Source organism: Eurosta solidaginis, chromosome 2, assembly GCF_040869045.1.
Source record: "Eurosta solidaginis isolate ZX-2024a chromosome 2, ASM4086904v1, whole genome shotgun sequence".
NCBI lineage: Eukaryota > Metazoa > Arthropoda > Insecta > Diptera > Tephritidae > Eurosta > Eurosta solidaginis.
In genome coordinates, this window is record NC_090320.1 from 152,188,831 (window position 1) to 152,216,051 (window position 27,221).

General features: G+C 40.8%; 1 protein-coding gene across 5 annotated transcripts in view; it reads left to right on the plus strand.

The window, feature by feature from the left end:
- Window positions 1–27,221, plus strand: part of dia (diaphanous related formin 1) — a 506,452-nt gene that overhangs the window by 231,695 nt on the left and 247,536 nt on the right. For all 5 annotated transcript variants that reach the window (XM_067766335.1, XM_067766336.1, XM_067766334.1 and 2 more), the window contains exon 3: window positions 11,067–12,262. In XM_067766335.1, coding sequence (XP_067622436.1) covers window positions 11,067–12,262 — 1,196 coding nt within the window. The remainder of the gene's footprint in view (window positions 1–11,066; window positions 12,263–27,221) is intronic.

A 27,221-nucleotide genomic window follows, 5' to 3' on the forward strand; every position in this document is an offset into this window, starting at 1 on the left:
GACCATTTGTGGCCATTAAAACAGGGTATATTTGTTGTTCCCGACGCGTTTCGACATTTACCTTACGTCTTCTTCTTTGGGAATATATTTAATGCTAAGTATATAAAATTAAATACATTAAACATTATACATTAGGATATCTAACAATAAACATAAAACTGACACATCATTTAACACTTATTTTGCTACTTACATTAATATTAACATTAATAATTATTTGGTTCAAGTACTAATACAATTTTTTGCACAACATTATTCACGTAGGTACATTAAATGGCATTTGTTTATTTTTTTAACATTCTCTTGCATCTCTGTACAACAGCTGAGTAGACGCTGCTTATGTTGTCAAAATCTTCTATGAAGCTCATCGCGTTTTGTAATTTTTGTTGAATGCGTATACTTTCCAACGTCATCCTCGTTTTCTCTCTCCGTTCAATGTCTAAAATTTTAACATTTGAGAAATCAGCTACGTGGTTGCTCTATGTTAGGTGTTGTGCTAGCCCGGTCGACGTTTTTTTTTGTTTTCTGCATCTTTCTTATGTTCATTAATTCTTATACCTAGTTACCGATGTAACATTTGTTACATTTTTCATTTTCGTTACCATTGCAAGTTATTTTGTAAACAACATCGGTTTGTTGTTCTTTTGTAATTGAGTCTTTTGTTTTTGAGCGTGTTTGGTTTATGCGCGTAATTAATGTTTTTGTTATTTATTGTTTTATGTAATATTTCATTATCTGTAAGGCCCGGGATGTAAGTTACGCCGATATATTTCTTGTTCGTATTATCTTGTTGTGTGTGGTTATCTTTTTGTTATCTTTTTGGTGAACTCTGTTCACAGTATTTTGGATTAGTCTATCCGTAAGAGAACTTGGATAGCTATTTTTATATAGAATTTCCTTTATCTTTTTAATGTTGTCCGTTCAGAAATCTTCATTGCTAAGTAATATTACTTTTCTTATTAAATTCGTTGTTGTGTTGATTTTTTGTTTCCATGGATGGTTTGAATGGTAATTTATTAATCGTCCCGAGGCAACGGATTTTGCGTACCAATTCATTAGTAAATTTTTATTTTTTATACTCACTTCTACATCTAGGAAGGCTAATTTATTGTCTTTTTCCATTTCAATCGTGAATTTTATACTCGTGAGTTGAGAATTTAATGTGTTTAATATTTCTTCCGCGTCTTTAGATTTAATTATTGCGAATACATCATCTACATACTTGTTGATGTATTTGATGTATATGTCCTTCTTCTTTAATTCAGCTATGCTGTCGTCAAGCATTTCGTCTAGTACTATATCCGCTATAGTCGGAGATGGTGGATTTCCCATTGGCATCCCGTAGGTTTGTTGATACAATTTTGAACTGTACATGAAATAATTGTTTTATCGCAGGCAAAATTCTAGTATGGTTTGGAATTGTTTCTTTGAAATATTTGTATGTCTTTCCAACTTCGTCCATTGTTTCATTATCGTCTGTATTGCTATGTGTGTGTGGAATGTTTGTAAAAAGTGAAATTACGTCAAATGGTATAAGTATTTCGTCATCGTCAATATTAATATTTTTCAATCTTTCTTTTAATTGGAACGCATTTTTTACATTATAATCATCAGATATTAAGTTTTTCAGTATGGCACCGGTATGTTTAGCTAACCTATAGCAAGGTAGTTTCGTAGATGATGATATAGCCTCAGTGGCATGTTGTCCTTGTGGATTTTCGGTAGACCGTATAATCTGGGTGCGACAGCCGCAGTACATGATAATTGAAAATTTTCTCTTGCATTAATTTTATTTTGTTTGTATAGCTCGTTAACGATGGTATTGTTTTTCCTCATTAGTTGTTGCGTTGGAGCCTTCCTAATTATTATGTAGACTTTCCTGTCGCTTAGTAAGTCTGCAATTTTTTCCTCGTACTCGGGTTTATTTATTAATACCGTTTTGTTACCTTCATCCGCTTGTGTTAGTACTATTTTGTCCTTGTGTTGACATAAAAACTTCTTTGTGTCTTCGAAAGTTCTCATAATTAGCTTATATTTGGGGTTCTGGTTGATTCGTCTTTGGTAGCTAGTGATTTTTTCAGCTATACTGCTTCTTATTGCGTCCTTACTTTTTTCGTCTTCGTTCTCATGTAAACCTCGTTCCAGTTACGCGATAAGATGTATTAGAGAAAATTATCTTTTGCGAAATCTTTTGTAAAATTTTCGTAGTTAAATTACCTACAATATAGGAGGGCTAACTTTTTTTCGTCCGTAGAATTTTTCCGATTTTAAAGTGGTTAGATCTGAAATTTTGTAAAAATTTCTTATTTTTCTCAAAATTTTTTCAACGTTTTTTGGCATAGCGGCCAAACTACTGAAGATACTGAAAGGAGGTGTATGATATTTTTTGCTGTTAGTAAATGAAAAGTATAAAGAAATCGCGCGAAACAAAGTGAGCAATAGAATTCTCCAATTTAAGCGCAACATAAAGCACAATGAAGCCCAAAAATTTATATTAGCGGCATTTTACAAGGCGGAAGCGTTCGTCGGCAAATACAAGAACGAAATTGTTTTAACAGAGGCTGAAAGGAAAAAAAACAGTAGCAATGTATAAAACTGAGTATACAGAGGAAATGAGTAAGCTAATCGAAAACAAAAACACTTACAAAGCAACAAGAACTGACCCTCCAAATACTTTACAAAAGAAAACCAACAGAATAGTGGACGATCTTTACAAAAACAAACTTATCAATTATAGAGAGAAACAACAGCTCACTTGCTCTGTGGCTTCGGCACCTAGAATATATGGATTGCCAAAAATAATAAGCATGAAATGCTTTTACGTCCTATTGTTTCTTCAGTTATGGTCCCCTGCTATAAATTGTCAAAGTACGTTGGAGATATTCTATAAGCTTTAATATCGGAAAATACAATTTTAAGAATTCGTTCAACCTAAAAGATAGATTAGCCAATATAAAATTATGTGATGATGAAGTTCTAGTGTCTAGATGTCGTTTCATTGTTCACCAACAATGTTAGCCTCGAAAATTATTCTAGGAAAATGGAACCAAATAAAAGAAAAAACCAATATTCCAAAGCCGAAATTCCAGGAGATATTAGATTTCTGCCTTAAAGACAATAATTATTTTATGTTTTATAATAAGCTTTATACGCAAACGTTTGGAATGCCTATGGGCAATCCATTTTCACCTACAATCGCTGACATTGTTATGGACGACTTACTTGACAATGCTATTTTGGAACTAAAGCAACGATTTGATATAGACATAAAATTTATATGTAAATATGTGGACGATCTCTTCGCTATAATTAAACGTAACGACGCGAACATTATTCTAGATATTCTGAACAAATATCACAAAAAACTGCAATTTACAATGGAAATGGAAGCCAACTCCAAAATACATTTTCTTGATGTCTGCGTCCATAGGGAGAAACACAACCTTTTTCTTGACTGGTATTCAAAACCTAACTCTTCTGGACGCTAAACAAAGTACCTTTCCTCGCAACCGACCAAATATAAGCTTAATACAGCAAAAAATTTCATACATAAAATATTGACCTTAGGTTAGGTTGAACTGGCCGGTCCATGAGGACCTCACATAGACTGATTGAGTCCGTAGTATTACCAGAAGTTTGTTTTAAAGACCAAACTGAAAAACCCTATCAAAAATCAGGACCTATGTTATAAAATAACTGCGTCCTCTTGGCAAATACTAGAAGCTTCCTAGGACTTAAGCCACTTGCTGCTTCTAGATCTGACAGCTGTATCACTCCTAATAGCTGGAGTCTTAGCCTGGCAAGTGCAGGGCACGAGCACAGAACGTGCTCGATGGTTTCCTCCTCCAACTCGCACATCCTACATCTGCTATCTTTGACCAAGCCTAATTTAAAGGTATGCGACACCAGAAGGCAGTGTCCAGTCAGAATACCCGTCATGAGTCTACAGTCCTCTCTTTTTAATGGTAGAAGCAACATTGTTAGGCTAAGGTTGTAAGACCTACACATAATCTTCGACACTTTACAGCCCCGCGCTTGAACCCACGCCTTTCCCGCTTGGTCGATCATGTGCACCTCTCGTCTTCGCTTAATCTCGCTTAGTCTAATTGGGACGTTTACGAAGCAAGCTTCAAGGGATGCGTCCTTTTTAGCTAGTTCGTCCGCTTTTTCATTCCCATCTATTCCCATATGCCCTGGGACCCAATATAGTCCCGATTCTCTCCAGGAACTGCTTGCACTCTAACACGCATTTGGATGCTGTGCTATGCGAGATTATTGCCTTAATTGCTGCTTGACTGTCAGTATAAAAGTTAACACGATTGCAGCTGGGGCTATTTACTTCCAGGGTTTCTACTGCTTTGGTTACGGCTACTATTTCCGCTTGGAAAGCGCTACAGTAATACAGTAAGCCTGTAGGATCTGTTTATTTCCGGATCAGCACAGTATACCGCAGATTCTACTCCTTCCACTACTTTGGAACCATCTGTGTACACATGTGTCGCCTCGTCCGCCATTTGCGCACCCTTGCGCCAACCGTCCACCTCTATTGTGGCCTTAAGATCACGCTCGAAGTGCAGATAGGGAATCAGGTAGTCCGTTCGTCTTGTGATTGATGATACTATACTACTATGGCCATATGGTCGGCGCTCAAGCTGCCCCGAGGCACCGAGCCTTAAGCCACAAAACTTTTCATAATGCCAATATACAAAAAATTTATAATATTTTACGCAGCAACAATTGTCCTAATAATTTAATACGAGAACTAATAGACCAAGAAATCATGAAATCCAGCAACCAACCTAACAAAAGAACAAATTTAGAAACGAAAGCAGCGAAAAAGTTTTACAGCGTGACATACATACCCAAACTTACTGAAAATATTGATCACAGCATAATAAAAACAACAAACACAACACTTGCCTATAAGTCAAACTGCACTTTGTCAACGATATTTACAAGAACAAAGTGTCCTGTATATCTCCACCAACAAAACAACGTCATTTAGGAAATTACTTGCAAAGGAAAACCAAACGACGAATGCGGCAAAATATATATTGGCACAACGAAGCGTCCCCTAGGTGTTAGACTGTGCGAGCATGAAGCGGATATAAGGAAACAAAAGAACAGTACAGCGTTATCACAACACATAATATCAAGTGGATACTCAGCTGACTTTACTAATGCGAAAATTATTGATAGGGAACGGAAAGAAACAACAAGATACACTTTAGAAAGCCTGAGAATCATGGAAAGAAGAGAAAAGACGATTCACAAGAAAGAAGATACAGACAATATAGCATGTGCTTACATTACGTGTTTAGGAAAACAGCTTTTAGTATTGACGAGATTACCATAGCGTTAAGATGGTATTGATTGACTGTCCATAAATGTTCAATGTTTTTATGTTTTTCAAAGGTGTTTTATGTTCAAAAACAATAGTTTTAAATAAATTCAAAAGAGGAAAACCTTCGGCAGAGTGCAATATTGTAAGTTGGGTGTATGTATTTTTATCTGTTTTTAGTTGATTTTTCATACGGATTTATTAAATTCAGGATATTTTGTATGTAATTTCACATTTTATGTATTTTGTTGTTTGTAACAGATTCAACAAATAAACATATACCCCTGATGATGCTAAAAAGTTATTAGCGAAACGTTGGGTTAGAAACGTGGAATAATGTAATTTTATTTCACACTTTAAAAAAGCTTAGACCGGAAAAGCCTAATAATATACCTACAGATTCAACACGAACTGGTCAGAAATACATAATGTGAGAAAAAAGATACTTTGTTCAAATGTAATTTCTGCCCAAGTACTTTCGAAAGGAATTGCAAATGTAATTAAAAATTTTTCAATTACATTACAAGGAATGGAAAAAGTACTTTCGAATTTCCCATTCCTCAAAGGAATGCAAAAGTAATTGAAAAATTCTTAGTGTAAAAAATATTTTTGCGATTCAAGCGGTGATTTTATGAGGCCATAGTAACTTTTTGGACCATAATAAAATGTTTTTAAAACACAAGCACTGCCTTCAATGACTTGCAATTCATTGCTTCTCGCCATATATGAGGAAGGTTATGGTAACATTGCATCATCGTAGTTCATATTTGCTCTTGAGTGGCCGGCCTATTGCTTTGTACGTGGCTAGCAACGTTTCTTCATCTTTTCCCCAAGTGCTACTGGCAAGCGACTTGAGGATTTTGTTGCGGATTTGTACTTTAGATACAACTTCGATGGCATACGTCTTGAAGGTGAGAGTGTGATCGAATGTTACTCCTAAGATATTTTAATGGCTGACAATCGGTAGCGCAACACCATCGACGTGAACGTCCAATATTTCACGTCGCAAAACAGTGACCGTGGATTTAGCCGGCTAGGTTCAGATAATTTCCAATTTATCTTTTTATAAAAAGGGGAAAGGGTTAATCTTCTATATCTTGGAGTATAGTACCGTGGTTGACTGTGTCAAAAGCTTTTGACAGTGCTGGTAGTGGTATGTATTTTGCGGAAGCCATGCTGATGAGTGGCTAGGCGAAGATTCGCACTAAACTGACGAAGCAGGAACGTTTCCCATTTCTTCGCTACACGCGAACGGAGTGATACCGGTCGTTATAACTCACCTTCGTTAGCCAGGTTCTCAGGCTTGAAAACGTGCGTCAGGTAGCTTTCTCCTTCAGCGCCAAGATGTTTCAGCATTGGCATGACTACCCCATTTGGACAAATTTATTTAGAAGGTCGGAAAGCCGGAGTCTCAGCTACTTCTCCCTTTGGCTTATCTCCTACTTCCCTAGTTGGCACTTCGCCACTTTTGATGTCCTTCCTCTGACTTGCAGCTTTCGAGGTAGTTGCTATCTCGCTATTGGGACCACCTGCTCTACAGCCTTAGGCATACTTATCTTGTCTATACGTCTGCCCTGCCTCGCGGCTCTGGGACTGGGTCCTTTCAGACTCTTGAAAGCAGACTTTTCACCTTCCTCCGAACGCTGTCTCTTCATTCTGCCATTCGACACTTCCTCCTACTCGTACCGGTTGCAGTGCCGAAGGTTTCTCGCAGCAAAACTTTTGAACTGCCTTCGACCTACTTCTACCGCCTCATGAGCCCATTCCAAGCGCTCGACCTCCGTTTCTGTTGGGTCGACCACTGCTCCCAGGCATTGGACAATGCTTAATGCTGATCGGTAATGCGACAGCGCTCTCTTACTTCCTCAGCCCAGTACTCTTCTCCACTCTTCTACTCCGTTTTCAGTTGTATGCTTTTCCAACACGCAGTTCATTGAATCAGCACTACTCTCGCTCCCCGTGTCCGATGCATCGCTTAATGCATTTTTGTCGTTTTTGGCTTGTGACTCAGTCCTCCCATTATCACCGTCCTTATTCGAATTAAATAATGAGTCGCTGATATTCGTCGTATGACCATCTGCCCGATAAGGCGGGCTCAGCGGTTCAGTATTATGTACGGGGAAAGAACCGTCCTCCACAGCAGCGTCCCTTACTGTGGTAATGCCATCAATATTTCACGAGTGGTCCGATATCGGGAAGGCTTCATTCGAATTTATTCCCTGGCTGCAATTCGTCCAACAGGCACGGTCCGAATAACGCAGTGGATTAAGGGGTTGAAAGTTCTTGGTCACCGACATTCCGCCGTCCTCCTATAAGGCGAAACGGCGTAGGTGCCAGTCCTAAACCGCTGCGCCTCATAGTCGGGCGCTATGGTGTTCGGCTTAGCCCTCACACAAACGACAAGGTGCCTGCCTTAATGAGGGATATTAGAAGCATACTTCCAAACCCTTTTCCCATATAAAGCCAGGTAATTCATGCGAAAAATTTACAATTTCATCAACACAAATTATTTTTGATTGGAATACATTTTACACCTGTGCCGGAATCCTGTTTTCTATATTGCAATTGTGAAATATGTAACAACAAAAGAAAACGCATTTTAAATAATTAATGGTGTTTACGTTATGCCAGCTGAATGTATCAAAGAAAATTAAAAAGTATGCTGCTTTCTTATAGCCACCACGCTTTGAAAACGGAGGAAGGAAAGGAGATGCCCTTACTTAACTGTGAACTTTAAGAGGATAATGATTTTATATTCATTGGTGTTTCCAAATGCTTTCAGTTACCACTCACAAGAAAAATCTGATGAAATAATGAAAAGTGTGACCCGAAAAGTCACCCACATCAACCGGAGTAAGTTTCTATACACAAACTAACTTGTAGTTTTTCAATTACTCTCGCAATTCCTTTGAGGAATGGAATGGTAAATTCGAAAGTACTTTTTCTATTCCTTGTAATGTAATTGGAAAGTTTTCAATTACATTTGCAATTCCTGTCGAAAGTACTGGGGCAGAAATTATATTTGAGCAAAGTATTTTGTTTATTTTTTTTTCAATTACATACAAAACATTTTTTGTACTTGAGCCTTAAAAAACGAAATTACTTTTGGTATTTTTTTTTGAGGAATTGAAATGATTTGCTGTGGAGGAAAGGAATTGATTACATTTTCCAATTACTGAGGAATGTAATGGGTAATGTAATGGAATTGGATTTACCCAGCTCTGTGCAGCGGTAGTTGTTGTATCAACAGTGTTTCGCCTCATTCAATCGGCACGATCACTCAAAAATTGTCATCAAAGTCCTCTTATGGGAGTCCAAGGAAACTGGCTGTTTCAACAGGGGCTGACCATAGGGAGATAGGTGTTAGAGGCGAAGGTTTCACATTACAGTTGAAAAGATGGTTGGTGTCATGTGGGGACACATCACATGCAGGACATACATTACGTATGTTGTATGTTGTATGGACAGGTAAGAGTTTAACCTGTTACAGTATCCAGAACGAATTTGGGCCAGGGTGACTCGTGTCTCCTTTGTGCTTTCTTCTTCTGCAAGGGTGGGATATTGCATATTAATAACGGGGCTCACCGCTAAGGGCCTGCTTATGCTTGCCTGGATAAAACGGCTGTATTGGCAGGTGCCGGATCTCGTCATAGTGCTTTAGGAGATGTTGCCTTAATCCCCATGGAGGCGGTGGTAAATCAAGCAGTTGCTTACTAGGATGTCCTGGTCTGTGACAATTTAGCAAAGAACTGCTTGTGCAGCATTTCGTTGTGATCTTTAATATTGATCTCTTTGGTGTTCGGGGGCATCTGGTGGCAGTTCTGATAGCAGCATTTTGACAGGTCTGCAGCCTTTTCCAGTGTGTATTTTTAAAACCAGGCGACCAGACTGGGGACGCGTAGGTCATGAGCGGCCGGCCAATTGCTTTGTACGTGGTTCGCAACATTTCTTTATCTTTTCTTCATGTGCTGCCGGCAAGCGACTTAAGGACTTTGTTGCAACTTTGTACTTTAGAAACAATCACGGCGGCATCAGCCTTGAAGTTTACAGTATTATCGAACGTTACCCCTAAGATCTCTGGGTGACTGTCAGTCGGTAGTGTGACACCATCGACGCGTACGTCCAATATCTGTTCCTTCCACGTCGTAAACAGGGTGGCCATGGATTTTGTCGGTGATAATGCCAAGTTGCGCGAGGTGAAGAAACCGGAAAAATCGGAGAAATAGCTGTTTATTTTAGAAACTAATTCATCAATTGAAGGGCCAGGCCCTGTAGCCATAATCGTGCAGTCGTCAGCATAGGAAATGATTGTAACTCCTTCTGGTGGGGAAGGGAGTGGATGAAGGCGCCATGAAGGATATAGGCGCTGTCGAGTGTGCTGTCCGATTGCTGCTGGTGTACCTGGTGTTAATGTGTTGGTACTAGTGTTTTGGCAGCAAGGTGCAACGAATGTACTGGTCGGACGGTTGCCGTTTGTAAGCCCAGAGCATCTATGAAGGTGGCATAGGCCAAGGCATGAACTGCATTGGACCGATGCCGCGATCATAAATATTCTGAGCTGGCACACGGAACACACGGTGTGGGGGATAAGGAGTTGATGACTCCTTCTTACGCGAGTACGAGTGTCGGAAAGGGTGGGGAGGGCGGGGGTAAAGCTGATGCTCGGCATTGCTACTATCCGTGCTACGTAGATTGTAGTGATGGGTTGTAGCGGCCGCGTTAGGTGGAAGCGCCGTTTGGCGCGAGCAACAGCGGACGGTTGATGTGGACTGCTGAGCAGCGTCGCTGCTAGAAGGTGGCGGAGGTACGTTTGAGAGTGAACCGCGGGACGTCTTTGGACGTGAACAGCAGGGAGCACATGGTTTTATAGGAATTTCGGGGGCGACGAACATTGGGTTCTAACCCAGAATAGCCCGAACGGTGCAACCATCTTCTACTCGTGACACACTGGCAAAAGTATGACCGTCTAAGATAAATCCCATTCCGACATATGCAGCAGAACCACAGCCTGGGACCGGGGTTAGGTTAAATACCTTCCCATAGCAGGAGGGTATAGAGCAGTCCAGCTGCAAGGAGCTGCTCCGAGGATGACAATTTGTGGGAGGGACGCAAGAAATTAAATGGGGTTACACTGAAATTACAGCCTTTGGTCGGGAAAAAAATCCCGAGTCTCTCCGGTACGAAGAACCGTCTGCCGTAGGAAGCGGTCTGCAGTGGTCTTTGGGCTTTATCTATGGGTATTCCGCTTAATAACCATAAATGTCCTGCTCTAGCTAAACGTCATGTAAGATCTTTCGGAAGCAATTTTCTAGAAAATCTGGGTAGCTTATCGAATATAAGGACACCAGATAGCCTTGATTTTATAAACAACTCTGGCTGATTTTGGTATATATATCCGATCCAGCATTTAGTAAACTCAGACGAGTTTTATGGCATCAGACGGTCTTTCACTGGGAAAAGAGGCTGACAGCGGCAAACTCCTCTAGTAATTGCATCATTGCTCCACATCAACAAAAAGGGTGTCAGACTTGACAACTTGCATTTTTTAGCGTCTAAAATCCTAACCTTATTACCAATTTCACGTCTAGTTTAGCCTCAGCGCCTTTTGCTTAAATTGACTTATTTTTTAGGGCGCTCATCCTTTTAAAGATAAGTAAGGATAAATATTTAAGTATTTAAATTCGTCTTTCATTAAAGATTAAGAAAAGTATCTTTTGGATTACAGGAAAAATATCAAATGACCACCGTGCCAACTCCCGGTTTGAAAAACCGTTTGATTACATAGAATATCTGCGTAATAAAGAACATAGCGAAAATAAAATTTATCAGTGTCTTGAGAGTTTGCGAGTAGCACTTACAAGTAATCCTATTTCGTGGATAAAAGAATTCGGTGAAGATGGGATTAATGAGATTGTTTTGCTATTAAGGCGTTGCTTGAAAGAGCGCGAATTTGATAGAATAGAATTTGAGTGTATTCGGTGCTTAAAAGCAGTAATGAATAATACATGGGGTTTGAATTTAGTACTGACACCTGAACTGCACACCGTCATATTGCTATTAGCACAGTCATTAAACCCTCACAAACCAAATACAATGTGCGAAGCCGTAAAATTGTTAGCATCATTTTGTATTGTACCAGAGCGCAACGGCTATGATAAAGTTTTAAGAGCAATAACAACTGCCGCATCAAACAAATATAAAGCCAGGGATCGTTTTAAACCAATTGTCGATGCGTTATTTATTGAGGAGAAAAATGACTCAAAAAGGGATTTGGCTTGTCACAGTCTTATATTTATAAATACTTTAACAAACACTCCTAGTGACTTGAACTTTCGTCTACATTTGCGTTGTGAAATAATGAGAATGGGTCTTTATGATAAATTCGAACAATTTAAAGACATTGTTTCAAAAAGTAATAATGATGATTTGAAACAACATTTCAAAATTTTTAACGAAATACGTGAAGATGATTTTGAGGAGTTTACACAGAGGTTCGAAAATGTAAGCTTTAACCTGGATGATATGACAGATTGTTTTGAAGTTTTGAAAAATCTTGTAACGGATACAAGTTCTGAGCCATATTTGTTGTCTATCCTTCAACATTTGCTTTACATAAGAGATGACTTCTACTATCGGCCAGCTTATTATCAACTGATTGAAGAATGTATACAACAGATAGTTTTGCACAAAGGGTATTGTGATCCTAACTTTGAAAATCGAACTTTTAATATTGATACTTCATTAATTTTGGACGAAATTGTCGAAAAAGTAAAGACCAAAGAAATAAAACGTTCTGAGGAGTTCGAAAAAAAACTTGAAAAGCTGGAAATAGCGAAACAAGAAGCGGAAGCCAAAGTATCACACTTAGAAGAGCAAATGAAATTGATGACTTTTGACACTGCTAAAAACAACTCATCTCAGGTAAGTTTGGCACCCTGGCACCCTGTTATAATCCTTTCTGCAATCGTTTTTACATATTAGCTTTAATCTTATTTTTGTTTACGATGATACTTCATTCTTTCCTTCTTATATTCGCCAGCAAACGAACAAGACGTTTCACATTTTGTGCTACATAAAATTGAAGCAATTGCATTAAGTTTTTCCGCATCCGGGATTACAACTGACAAGAAAAAGACAGCTACTATATTCGTAGCGCTAGATCCCAAAGTTATCGCTCAGCTTAACGACGTTACACCTTCACTCCCACAAGTCGGCCGGTTCATTATGTGAAGGGCAAAAATTATAGAGAAGCTCGACCTTAGGTCTCTTCGGAGGTTATCGCGCCTTACATTTTTTTTATTTTTAAAAATTATAGAGCACTTTGCTACGTACAGCGAGCAGAAACTACTCAACCGACTTTTATCTGAAGTGCCGTTGGGGGACAATAAACCTTCGGAAATTTATAATTAAAGGTGCGCTGAAACGCCTATGGACAAGGCGCCTACCTGAAGTCGCTCAGCCTGTTGTAGCTGCATCGTCAGAGACGGCCACTGAATTTACGAAAATTGCGCACTCCATCGTGGATGCTATCCCTGCCAAGTCAAATGAACAAAATCAAAGCGGTCCATCAAAATGATATCACAGAGCTGCGTACAGCCGTTATAGAATTTTCTGTTCGCTCACGCTCGCGTAATGTCGTAATGCCCGAATATGCAGAAACCTCTCCCGGCGTAGTAATCACAAATCAGCTACACCAATTGCTAACCTCCAGAGCTGATTGTCTATCTCTCTCACCCCGGATATCGTAATCAAGTCGGCAGAAGTACCAAAATTATATAGATTGCAGGTACAAGACAAAAGATGTGTCTGTACTTTCGTTGGTCGCTAAGAGATGTTTGATCTACAGTAGCAACGCTATACGCAGCGAAAGATTCGCCTATTAAAGTAACCGAGGAGAAGAGGATCAATTTAGATCTTGGACTTCGTGGCAACTTCCAATGATCCTTCATAATTGCCGACGTGACAACACCAATAATTGGACCCGACTTTATCCGGTTCTATGACCTGCTCCTCGAATTGCGCCGCAATCAAATCATTGACAACATAACCAACTTCGTGCCCCACTACTCTCGGCATACGTAGGTTAGGTTAGGTTAGAGTGGCTGCCTCCGCTGTCCGAGCGGAGACTCACGTAGGCCGTTGTGGCCCGTTGTGCTACCACGCAGGGGGCCCCTATTTCCTATTACCCTACTTTCGAAGAAGAGGAGAGTTTAGACCCCAGTGAGGCCAAACCAGCGCGTTTGCCTAATGAAACGCAAGATATCGTTTGGGTTTATAGATTCAAGCTCCGCAAGGCACCCAAAAGAGTGTCTGGGGAGGCATTGGTACCTGGTTTTTGACAGTGCGGGACAGTGGCACAGATAGTGCTCAACGCTTTCTATCTCCTCCTCGTCCCTACAGCTGCGGCAGAAGTCATTTGTCTGCAGGCCCATATAGGCACCGTGAGTGCCCATGAGACAGTGGCCTGTAAGAAGGCCCACTAGTGGGCTTATAGAGATACGGTTTAATAATATCACCGATCGCGATCTCTTTTCATCCAGTTTAGGCCAGATTTGCTTGGATATACTACATGTAGGTTCCCTCGCCCATCTGGCGTTTGCCTGATCCGTGAAAAGAGATCGCAGGTGGTATTTGCAAGTGTTTAGAGGAGGGCTGGCCCAATCAGCGGAGGTTGTTGTTTGCAAGTTGGTGCCTTCCCTAGCTAGCTCATCCGCAGCGCAGTTTCCTGAGATGTCACAGTGGCCAGGAACCCATATTATGCTTAGGTTGCAATTTTCAGCTAGTTTGTTGAGAGTTTCTCTGCACTTCAATGCCACTAGTGACGAGGTGTTACTGCATTGCAGGGATTTTATGGCAGCTTGGCTGTCAGAGAAAATTGAAATAGAATTGGTTACCTGTAGGTTAGCCAGATAGCGGGCTGCTTCCCAGATAGCTATGAGTTCAGCCTGAAAAACACTGCAGTGATCAGGTAGGCGAAAGCTCTCGCTTAGATTGAGCTTCTCCGAGAATATCCCGCTGCCGACTCTGTTGTTTAGTTTAGAGCCATCTGTACAAACGGAGATTTCGTGTGATCCCGGCTCTACGCCGTTTGCCCACTCGTTCCTCTCTGGGATTCTTGTGGAAAATTTGTTGTCCCAGCAAGGGGGCGATGTTGTATGGTCCAATTTCAAGAAGGTTTCAGGGACTTGCTTCAGGATCCGGGTGTGACCAAACCTGCAATCCCTCCATGGTTCGATAGCGTTGAGCCTCGCCGCGTTGCAGGAGGCACAGTATCTGCCATATAGATCAGTTGGGAGAAGGAATAATATGGTTTCAAGAGCTTTGGTGGGAGTGGAGGGAAGGGCACCGCTGGTGAGCATTGCCGCCATCCTCTGCACTCTCGTTACTTTACTCCTGTTAGATTCGATATCGAGTGCCGTCCACCATACGGTGACGGCGTAGAAGAGTATGGGTCTCACCACTGCCGTATAGATCCAATGGACTATGCGTGGCTGGAGACCCCACCTTTTTCCGATTGCCGACTTACAAGCGTAGAGAGCCATTGTGGCTTTCCTGGATCGTTCCTCCACATTTCGCTTCCAGTCAAGCTTCCTGTCTAGAATAACTCCGAGATATTTAACCTCGGTAGAGAGTTTGATTTCCTTCCCGTTTAGGGATGGGAGGGTAAATTCCGGTATACTGCGTTTGCGGGTAAAAAGCACCATCTCAGTTTTTTCACTGCTGATGCTGAGTCCGCATTCCATAGACCATGTGTTTGTTAGATTAAGAGCATTTTGCAGGAGTTCGCCAAGCACCGGAAGGTGTTTGCCGGTAACTGTCAAGGCTATGTCGTCGGCATATGCAATGACTTGGCATCCGGTGGGCCGTAGTATAGATAACAGAGCGTTCACCGTCAGGTTCCATAGTAGAGGAGAAAGAACGCCCCCCTGGGGGGTTCCTCTGTTGGTATACCTTATTAACGATGAGCTGCCCAGCTCAGAGATAATGATTCTCTTGTTTAGAAGGAGCTCGACGAACTTCACAAGAGGCTCTTCCACCCCTAAAGAACGTAGAGATTTTGTGACCGCTGCTGGGAGAACGTTGTTGAAGGCTCCTTCTATGTCGAGAAAGATACCCAGCGTAAATTCTTTAAAGGCAAGACCCTTTTCTATCTTAGTAGTGATAGCATGTAGAGCTGGCTCTACGGATTTGCCCTTAGAGTAGGCGTGTTGGTTGTTGGAGATGAGTGCCTTATTTGCCGATCGTCTAATGTAGGCGTCCAGCAATCGTTCTAGAACTTTTAGGAGGAAGGAGGTCAGACTTATTGGTCTGAAATCATTTGGACTGTTGCCCGATATCCTGCCTCCTTTGGGTATGAAGACTACCTTTGCCTTGGTCCATTCCGTGGGGATATAGACCAGGTTGAGGCAAGCCTTGTAGATTTTAGCTAGCAGCGGGCTTATAACATCGCTTGCAGCTTGCAATTCAGCGGGAAATATTCCATCCGTTCCCGGAGATTTGAAGGGTTTAAAGGACTTGATTGCCCAGATAACTCCTTTTTCACTTACAATGTGGTCCAGGGGTTGAAATGGCCCTGGGTTAGATTGCGTGGAGATCTGCAGCCCGAAAAGTGAAAGTAACGCTGCTTCGCCCTTGTCTCGCCGACCCGGACTATCCTCCAATCGCTCGAAGGCAGCCCCGGATTCGACTCCGCGATGGTATCAAGGATCTCGCCAGGATCCGCTATGCCGTCTGGGACCCAGGCCCAGGCTCTCGGTCTGTTCGGAATTTCTTCCACACCGACCGCATCCAACCTGGCCACAGGCCACAGCTGTCCCAGCGAAGCTATGGCGAGTTTGTAGAGCTTGCACGAGCGCTCATCGGCGCAGGAAACAAGCTTGACCCTACCCTGGTACCAGCCGGCATCACGGATAGTGGGAGCCGGCCCCGGATGCTTGGTCATGATGTCCTTAAAGATCTTGAGAAGGCCGTTAAGGACATCCTTCCAGTTATCCGGGGTCATGTTCCCATCCGGGTGACCGCGGTTCAAAACCGCCAGCGTAAAGTTGGCCTTAGCCGCCTCGCTGAAGGTTTTGGTCAGGGCAGGGGGAGTAGAGGCCGAAGGCCGGTGCCTTTTGGGATCGCTCGAGGCATTTCCCATAGACCTTTGTCTCTTAAGGGCCGGCATCTTCGGGTCAGAAGTTTGTTTGGTGTCAGAAGAGGAAGGGGTGGGGTTGTTGTTGCTGCTCTTCTTGGCAGCAATAATCTTCCTGGCCCAGGCCAGAGAACTTTTTTGCTCTGCCGTCAACTTGTCGCTGGGAGAGTTGCCAAGTTTCTCAACGATTTTGACGGCATTGCGAATGTTCCGCTGGTTGCGGACCGAAGTCGGGATTCGCTTATTTGCCTTGGAACCCTCAAGGGGTTCAGCCGGCTTGCGAGGTAACTTTGCAGCGGTGGAGGCAGTACTTTTGTCCGTGGAGGATTTAGTGCTGTTACCAGCCACCTGCTGACAAGAGGTGCCCGGTACGGGCGTGGGACGGGCCTCCTGTGCTTGCTCAGTCGGACATTGCTTTCCCTCTTTGGGGCTAGCTTTGCCGGCTGCTGCGGAATTGGACTTACCCTCAAGGGGTTTAGTTCTTCCGCTAGCTTGCACAGTTGGCCGAAGATTTTTTTCTTGCCGTGAAGGCCTGGTCGGTGCCGTCAGTGCGGTTCCCGACGAATTGTGGACTTTTTTAATGCCTAGTCCAAGGGCGGCATCTTTACCCGTGCAGGGGTCCGAGGCCAGGTTTTTGTTATTCATTAATATATCTTGTTCTTTAGCTGCCTACTAAGGTGAGACCGTTCGGCAGCCTGAAGTTAAAGGGATAGGGGAAACAATGCGGTCGACTGCGGTAGAGCCCCATACCGCAGCAAGTCGCCGTTACTCCCGGAGGTGGACCGGTATCCGGGAGGCTCCGTAAGAATACAGTCGGATGCCCCTGACTGCAAACCATCCAATGGGCACGGAATCGCATAACACCCTGGATTAGGTGTGGACCACCTTTTCAACTGGGCGTGGTCCAGTTCCCACCTTGAGACCACGTTTAAAAACCATTTCCATATGCCTAAGCTATTAAGGAGCTGGGGCACAAATGGAGATAATTCCTAAACTTAGCTAGCACTCCCCTGGAAGGGGAAACTGTTGTGCATATTACCAGCCGGCACTCTCTGGGAGGGTTCAGCCCAAGGATTTGCGCCAGCCCCCTCATACGTAGCGCACGAGCCTATTCAAATCAACACTTTTGACAAACGTAATCCATTTGCCTCTCTATTACAGGAACTTTCGGACATAACCACAATATCCACACAGAGATCGGCATCGAAGTGCACGATTACTCATAAAATTAAAACGACCGGCAACCTGTGTCTTGTCCTCGACGAATGCCACCCGACAAGTTAGAAGCTGCGCGAAACGAATTCAAATTCTTGATGAAAGCAGGCAGATGTCGTCCATCCAGCACTAATTGGGCAAGTCTGTCACACCTTGTGAAGAAAGCAATAGAACTTGGATACCGTGAGCTGACTACCGAGCACTCAATGCACAGACGCTTTCCGACAGATATCATCTTCCATACTTAACAGATTTTACTGCGATTTTACGAAGTAAGAATATAGTTTCAAAGTTCGACCTTCAGCGTGCGTTCCGCCAGGTTTCCATCCACGAAGACAACATCGCAAGAGCAGCAATCACGACTACTTTCACATTTATGACCTTCTGCCTTTGCAATGCCGCCTCAACTTTTCAAAGGCTGACCGACGAAGCCTTACGTGGACTTAATTTCGTGTTCTCTTACATTGATGACATTTCCATTGCATTCAAGTCAATCGACGAGCACTATCGTGACTTAAGAGTAGCATTTCAACGCTTACGCAATTTTACCCTCGCAATCAACACTTGGAAGGGTGAGTTTAGGAAAGCCGAAATGAAGTTTTTGCTTTTCTCGACTGTCGAGGAACACCTCCATTATCCGAAAAAGTGTCCAGTTCGCGACTTCAATAAGCCTTGAGTTTAGGCGCGTCCTAGCAGTGGTAAATTTGTACCGAATCTCTTTACGAAATGCAAGTTATACCAAGCGGTAATCGTGGGAAACAGAAAAAACGACAACACATCAATCATATGGAATGCTGCGGTTAGGTTAGGTTGAACTGGCAGGCCCATGAGGACCTCCCAACGACTGTATGAGTCCGTAGTGCTAACAGAATTTTGTTTAACGACCAAACTGAAAAAACCCTATCAAAAACCAGGACCTATGTTATAAAATAATTCCGTGCTCTTGGAAAATACTAGAAGCTTTCTAGAACATATGCCACTTGACGCTTCTAGATCTGACAGATATATCACTATTAATAGCTGGAGTCTTAGCTAGGCAAGCGGAGGGCACGACCACAAAACGTGCCAGAAGGCAGTGTCCAGTCAGAATACCCGTCATGAGTCTGCAGCTATTTATTGTTAGAAGCAGGCATGCTTAACCAACGAACCAATATCATTTCGTTACGATAATTAACGTTAAGAACGTCAAATTAACGAAATGATTTTGTTTCGTTTTCTGCCATATCAAAACGAAATCAAATCGTTTATGTTGATTATTAATTTCAAACTATGCTGGCAAAGCCGATTGATGGCGGAGTCATTAAGGTGAAAGCATTAGCCAATCTGATTGCAACGTTTCTCATGAATTTTGACAATACGAACATTTCTCAGAGTATTTTTGACATTACCACCAACGAATTACACAAACAAATTACATGGAGTTTGTGTGTATGTCCGCTCGCTGTTACCACCTTACGGCTTCACCATGGATATAGCATTGCCAGCACAATTCAAACATAAAGTATCACGTTTTTGTTAACGTTTTTAACGTTAACGAAAGCTTTTCGTTTCGGTTAAAAACGAGATACAATTTATCTTGATAATTTCTTTATCGATAATATTTCGAAGTGTTTCAACGGAAACGGTGGAAATTTTTTGATAAACGATTAGCTTAACGTTACGGTGCATCCCTGGTTAGAAGCAGCTTTGTTAGTCTAAGGTTGTTAGACCTACACATAATCTTCAACACTTTACATTGCCGAGCTTGGACCCACGCCTTTACCGCTTGGTCTATCATGTGCACCTCTCGACTACTATTAATCTCGCCCAATCTAATTGGGACTTCTGCTGAGCAAGCTTCAAAGGATGCGCCCTTTTTAGTAAGTTCATCCGCTTTGTCATTGCCATCTATTCCCTTATGCCCTGGGACCCAATATAGATGTATGCTTCTCGCTGTCCCGATTCTTTCCAGAGACGGCTTACCCTCTAACACACTTTTAGATGCTATGCGAGGTTATTGCCTTAATTGCTGCTTGGCTGTCAATATAAAAGTTGACACGTCTACAATTTAAGCTATTTTCATCAGAACAGTATACCGCAGACCCTACTCCTTCCACTACGTTGGAACCATCTGTGTACATATATTCCGTCTCGTCCGCCATTTGGGCGCCCTTGCACCAACCATCTTCCTCTATTGTGGCTTTAAATGCCCCGAAGCGCAGATAGGGAATTAGGTAGTCTGTTCGTTCTGTAATTGATGACCCTATATCATTATGACTGTATGGTCTGCGTTCAAGCTGTCCGGAGACACTGAGCCTCGTTTGAGTTGTTAACGCTCTGTTTTTTTTTTTGTGTCTATAGATGGAATGTATACAATGGCATACAGCGCAGCTGTCAGGGTTGTTTTTGAGCTTCAGTAATGCTAAGATTGATAGCATATTCCTTTAAATTTTTTAGGTAGGTTCCTTTTTGTGTGGCTGTCTTTCAAACAAGGACTCCATAGTATAGGATAAGGTTTACAATCGCTGTAGATACCCAATGAGAGGGAGAGAGGGCGATAAACCCCACGTACACCCCAGCATTCTTTTCATGCATAAAGTGTCGTCGGGGCCTTCTTTACTCCCTCCTCCACGTTGAACTTCCACAACAGCGTACTGTCTAGGATTATTCCTAGATATTTTGTGCAATGTTTCTCCTACAGGGTCATCCCTTCTAAAGGCTTGGTTTCCTCCAAAAACAGTGCCATTATGTTACGACCACTAAAGAACGGCCGGCGGCACCGCTTTGTTGGAAACTACGAACAGTTACGGCACACGATTCGCAAAATTTAATTCTGCATTTTTGCGCGCTTTTTTTAGTTTTTATACCCGCTGTACTTGTACACAGGGTATTATAACTTTAATTGGATAACGGTTGGTTGTACAGGTATAAAGGAATCGAGATAGATATAGACTTCCATATATCAAAATCATCAGTATCGAAAAAAAATTGAGCCATGTCCGTCCATCCGTCTGTCCGTCTGTCCGTTAACACGATAACTTGAGTAAATATTGAGATATCTTCACCAAAGTTGGTACACGAGCTTATCTGGACCCAGAATAGATTGGTATTGAAAATGATCGAAATCGGATGATAACCACGCCCACTTTTTATATATATAACATTTTGGAAAACACAAAAACCTGATTATTTAGTAAATAATACACCTAGAATGTTAAAATTTGACACATGGACTGATATTGAGACTCTTGATAAAAATTAAAAAAAAAAAAATTTTAAATGGGCGTGGCACCGACCAATTGTGATAAAATAAAGTTTACATATACTATTAATCATAAATCAAACATCGTTAAACCTATCGTAGCAAGGCGGAGAGGTTGCCTTTACTATAAGGAATGCTTCGAAATCGATTAAGGACCACGCCCACTTTTATATAAAAGATTTTTAAAAGGGTCGTGGACGAATGAAATGAGCTATATCTTTGCAAAAAAGAGCTTTATATTAATGGTATTCCATTTCCCAAGTGGATTTATATCAGTAAATAGGAAAAAATTCAAATTTAAAAAAACGGGCGTGGCACCGCTCCTTTTATGACTAAGCAATTTTCTATGTTTCGGGGGCCATAACTCGAAGAAAAATTAACGGATCGTAATAAAATTGGGTACACTAATTTTCCCTATAGCATGAAATATTTCTAAAAAAAATGGACGAGATCGGTTAAAGACCACGCCCACTTTTATATAAAAGATTTTTAAAAGGGTCGTAGACGAAAATAATAAGCTATATCTTAGCGAAAAAGAGCTTTGTATCAATAGAATTTTACTTTATAAATTGAATTATAACATTAAATTGGAAAACACTAAAATTTTTGAAAATGGGTGTGCCACCGCCTTTTTTGTCTAAGCAATTTTCAATGTTTCGGGAGCCATAACTCGAAGAAAAATTTAGATATCGTAACAAAATTGGTTACATATCTTATAACTTTAAACGAGCAATTCTTGTTTTTATAGCCGAACGATCTCGGGAACGGCTCAACCGATTTAAATGAAATTTGGCACAGAGATAATGTATCACCTTCTAATACTATGTACAAACACACACCAAGTTGGCAATTTATACCATTTGGGCAATTTATTACGCCATTTATCATATAATAAATTGTAATAATAAATTGCCAATTTAAAAAAAAGTGCGTAATAAATTGTTTCAAACTGCAAATGCAACCTTGTAAAATGTGTTTATTAAGTAGATTTAAACGTCAGTTGCGCATGGCTGAACTGTATGGCTGGCTCATCTCATCAGCTGATTTGATTATGTATTTTCATTTCACTGGATTATGGATTGTCAGAAGAAGATGGCAAACTTAAAATGAAACCAAAACATTGAACACATTTTCTTACAACACACAAAAATTTCAAAGTTTTGTTTTCATTCCATTACATTCGCCTCAACAAAGTTATGTTGTTGCTGAAGAGACGAGCCAACCAGCTATCAAATTACTATTGGGTAAGCTAAATTGAGTTCTATGAACACCACTCAATTTAAATCGAAATTGCCTCAATTTATTTTTCTGTTTGAACCTAGTATAAGACTTTCTACCTAGGTGTTGCCACTCAGAATGTTTCACAAGGTTGCCACCTATTCGAAATTAAAAAAAAATTGCATGAGATATGCCGATATGGGTATCAAACGAGTGGTATTTCACTTCGCATTACAATAGGGAAATTTTTGAGTAGGGTTGCCATTTAGGGTTGCCACTTATTCGCAATAAAAAAGTGCATGAGATATGCCGATATGGGTATCAAACGAAAGGTATTTCACTCCGCATTACAATAGGGACATTTTTGAATAGGGTTGCCATTTAGGGTTGCCACTTATTCGAAATTAAAGAAAAATTGCATGAGATATGCCGATATGGGTATCAAAGGAAAGGAACTTCACTCCGCATTACAATAGGGACATTATTGAGTAGGGCTGCCATTTGGGGTTGCCACCTATTCGAAATTAAAAAAAATTGCATGAGATATGCCGATATGGGTATCAAACGAAAGGTATTTCACTCCGCTTTACAATAGGGAAATTTTTGAGTAGGGTTGCCACCCATTCGAAATTAAAAAAAAAAAATTGCATGAGTTATGCCGATATGGCTATCAAACGAAAGGTATTTCACTCCGCATTACAATAGGGACATTTTTGAGTACGGTTGCCATTTAGGGTTGGGGTAGTTAGACGAAATAGTACCCTACTTACTTATATTCTATTAAAGCTTTAAAGGAGAAAATTAAAGTTAAAAATCTTCGTAAAAAAATCTTACACATGATTCGACTTAATTTTCTTAATGTCACACACGCTAATAAAATTGAAATGCAATATCGAGGCACCGTGGCATATTGTAGCAAAATATATTTAAATGCATATTTTTGGCAAATATGAAATGAACAACTGCAATTACTCACAGATTACTATTAGAAAGATTTCTCACCATAGCAAAAAGATATGTATATCACCATGGTAATTTGCTGCCGTTGAACACTAGAGGCATATGTTCAATTTTAAAACGACATCTAACCATTTAACTACTTACCAACAGATGGCACTTAGGGAAGTAAGTTGATATTTAATTAAACTAACTTATAGTTGTCATTCATGAAATTTACAAGTTTTTGGAATGTAATAAAATTGTGAGACTTTCATATGTATAACTAAAAAAATGTTTGAAATTAATAATTCGGCGCATGAAGATACTCGAGAAACGTTGCCACATATAAAAAAGTAGAGTTTGATTAATGATTACATGTAGAATAAATTATGTTATGCGGTATACTCGAAGATTGCCGGGCAAAGCTCGGTCGCCCAAGTACTATTTTCCTTATAGCAGGAAATATTTCTAGTAAAAATGGATAAGATTGGTTAAGTACCGCACCCACTTTTATATAAATTACTTTAAAAAGGTCATAGGCAAAAATAATAAGTTAAATCTTAGCGAAAAATAGTTTTGTACCAATCGTATTTTTATTGTTCTGTTCTATCTTTAATTTAAAATAAACAGTAGGGAAATCATCATATCTGAGGGAAAACTGCATTATTATCCGCTCAAGGTCATTGGTGTTGTATGCTTGGTCTGTATGCTTTTTGCTTCTTTTAAACGAAAATTTGGTCAGAATAGAACGATATGTATATGTATTATTGCGGAGCCTTGTAATACTATTAAGCACACAAACAAACAACAACAGCATTTCAAGTGTACACCGGAGTATGTAATGTTCGGTTTCACCCGAACTTAGACTTCCTTACTTGTTTTTTACTATTTTCTTTAAATAAACGTACAAGAAGAAATTTTATTCAAAAATGCGTATTTTTACTGTAAATAATTTCAATTATTTGACAAAATGTTCACCGCTTTGAAAATAGCGGTGGCGAAAAACGGTGATGAACGAGTTTCTACCGTCATGACGGCCGTAATATTTTATGCCCTGTCGCTATGTTACGTTACGGTGAACTTCGCCGTCTTCTTAGTTTCCACATAACTACTTTTACACTGCAGCATTTTTCACAACATACTCTACCGCTATGTAACGGCCGCTATAAAGCGGCACCACCTCCGAGGAAACCAAGCGTTAACCAAGGCCAGGTCCAATTTGGGACCAAGTAACTTCTAGTAAACAAGACCATATCCGTCTTCTCTGCACTGGCTTTCAACCCTACATTAGATGCCCATGTATGAATATCCCGAAGCGCCCGATGCATCAAAGTGTTGGAAGTCACGTCAACGCCATCCGTTAGCCGTAAGTTTGACAGGTCCTCATCAAATCGCCTGAGCAATTGGTTGATGACCAGCGCCCACAGCAAAGGTGATAACACCCCAATCCACTGATTTCGTGGACACATACAATCGCCAATGTGAAGTACTCTTCTTGCAATGTAACATGCAGCCGATCCATCTGGTTACATCAATGTAGTTAAGACCATCCATGATCGCCCGTTTAAAACCATTGTTGAAAGCCACGGGAATGTCAAAGAAGACTCATAGAGCATATCCCTTATATTTCAGAGCTTTCTCTATATTTATTACCACCCTTTGCAGTGCAGTGTCTACCCACTTGCCTTTGGTGTACGCATGTTGTGCTGTGTAGAGCAGATTTACTGTAGACTTTATGTACACATCTACCAGCCTCTCAAAGGTTTTGAGCAGAAATGATGTTAAGCTAATGGGTCTATAGTCTTTGGGATACACGTGGCCGATCTTCCCCGCCTTTGGTAGGAAAGCTACACGAGCAGTTCTCCAAGAGTGCGGTACATGATTTAATCTTATGCACCCATCGAATATTATTTTAAGCCTTTCTACGACCGCTCTACTTGAAACCTCTAGCATGGCCGGGAATATATCCAATTGTTTCTGGCATTTCGTCCATTTCTTTGACCTAGTGTTTTTAAAGGTTCCTCCCTTCTCTTCGCTCTTTGGAGGGTCTAGCAAGAACCATGCAATCATACCTTGATATATCACGTTCAGAGCTGAATTTAATATCAAGAACATTGCTGGAGGTTGCACCATTATATGTAGGGACACCTCTCCTATTGGCTATCTCCAAAGTGGTTTGCAGGATGTAACAAAATATAGATTCGCCTTCCTCATTGGTACCTCCTCCTCCTCACGCATTGTAGTTCGTATTTCCATCCTCTTTCACTCCATTTTTATACTCAGTTGATCAGAGCTCACAGAGTATATTAACTTTGATTGGATAACGGTTGGTTGTACAGGTATAAAGGAATCGAGATAGATATAGACTTCCATATATCAAAATCATCAGTATCGAAAAAAAATTTGATTGAGCCATGTCCATCCGTCCGTCCGTCTGTCCGTTAACACGATAACTTGAGTAAATTTTGAGGTATCTTGATGAAATTTGGTACGTAGGTTCCTGGGCACTCATCTCAGATCGCTATTTAAAATGAACGATATCGGACTACATCCACGCCCACTTTTTCGATATCGAAAATTTCGAAAAACCGAAAAAGTGCGATAATTCATTACCAAAAACGGATAAAGCGATGAAACTTGGTAGGTGAGTTGAAATTATGACTCAGAATAGAAAATTAGTAAAATTTTTGACAATGGGCGTGGCACCGCCTACTTTAAGCGAAGGTAATTTAAAAGTTTTGCAAGCTGTAATTTGGCAGTCGTTGAAGATATCATGATGAAATTTGGCGGGAACGTTACTCCTATTACTATATGTATGCTTAATAAAAATTAGCAAAATCGAAGAACGACCACGCCCACTTAAAAAACAATTTTTTTAAGTCAAATTTTAACAAAAACTTTAATATCTTTACAATGTATAAGTAAATTATGTCAACATTCAACTCCAGTAATGATATGGTGCAACAAAATACAAAAACAAAAGAAATTTTCAAAATGGGCGTGGCTCCGCCCTTTTTCTTTTAATTTGCCTAGAATACTTTTAATGCCATAAGTCGAACAAAAATTTACCAATCCTTGTGAAATTTGGTAGGGGCTTAGACTCTACGACGATAACTGTTTTCTGTGAAAAAGGGCGAAATCGGTTGAAGCCACGCCCAGTTTTTATACACAGTCGACCGTCTGTCCTTCCGCTCTGCCGTTAACACGATAACTTGAGCAAAAATCGATATATCTTTACTAAACTCAGTTCACGTACTTATCTGAACTCACTTTGTATTGGTATAAAAAATGGCCGAAATCCGACTATGACCACGATATCGAAATTTACGAAAAATGAAAAAATGCCATAATTCTATACCAAATACGAAAAAAGGGATGAAACATGGTAATTGGATTGGTTTATTGGCGGAAAATATAACTTTAGAAAAGCTTTGCAAAGTTGGTGTGACACCTACCATATTAAGTAGAGGAAAAGGAAAAAGTTCTGCAGGGCGAAATCAAAAGCCCTTGGAATCTTGGAAGGAATACTGTTCGTATTACATATATAAATAAATTAGCTGCACCCGACAGATGATGTTCTGGGTCACCCTGGTCCACATTTTGTTGAATATCTCGAAAACGCCTTCACATATACAACTACCACCAGTCCCTTTTAAAATACTCATTAACACCTTTCATTTGATACCCATATCTTACAAACAAATTCTAGAGTCACCCCTGGTCCACCTTTATGGCGATATCTCGAAAAGGCGTCCACCTATAGAACTAAGGCCCACTCCATTTTGAAATACTCATTAACACCTTTCATGTGATACCCATATCGTACAAACAAATTCTAGAGTCACCCCTGGTCCACGTTTATGGCGATATCTCGAAAAGGCGTCCACCTATAGAACTAAGGCCCACGCCCTTTTAAAATACTCATTAACACCTTTCATTTGATACCCATATCTTACAAACAAATTCTAGAATCACCCCAGGTCCACCTTTATGGCGATATATCGAAAAGGCGTCCACCTATAGAACTAAGGCCCACGCCCTTTTAAAATACTCGTTAACACCTTTCATTTGATGCCCATATCGTACAGACAAATTCTAGAGCCACGCTGGTCCACCCCTATGGCGATATCTCG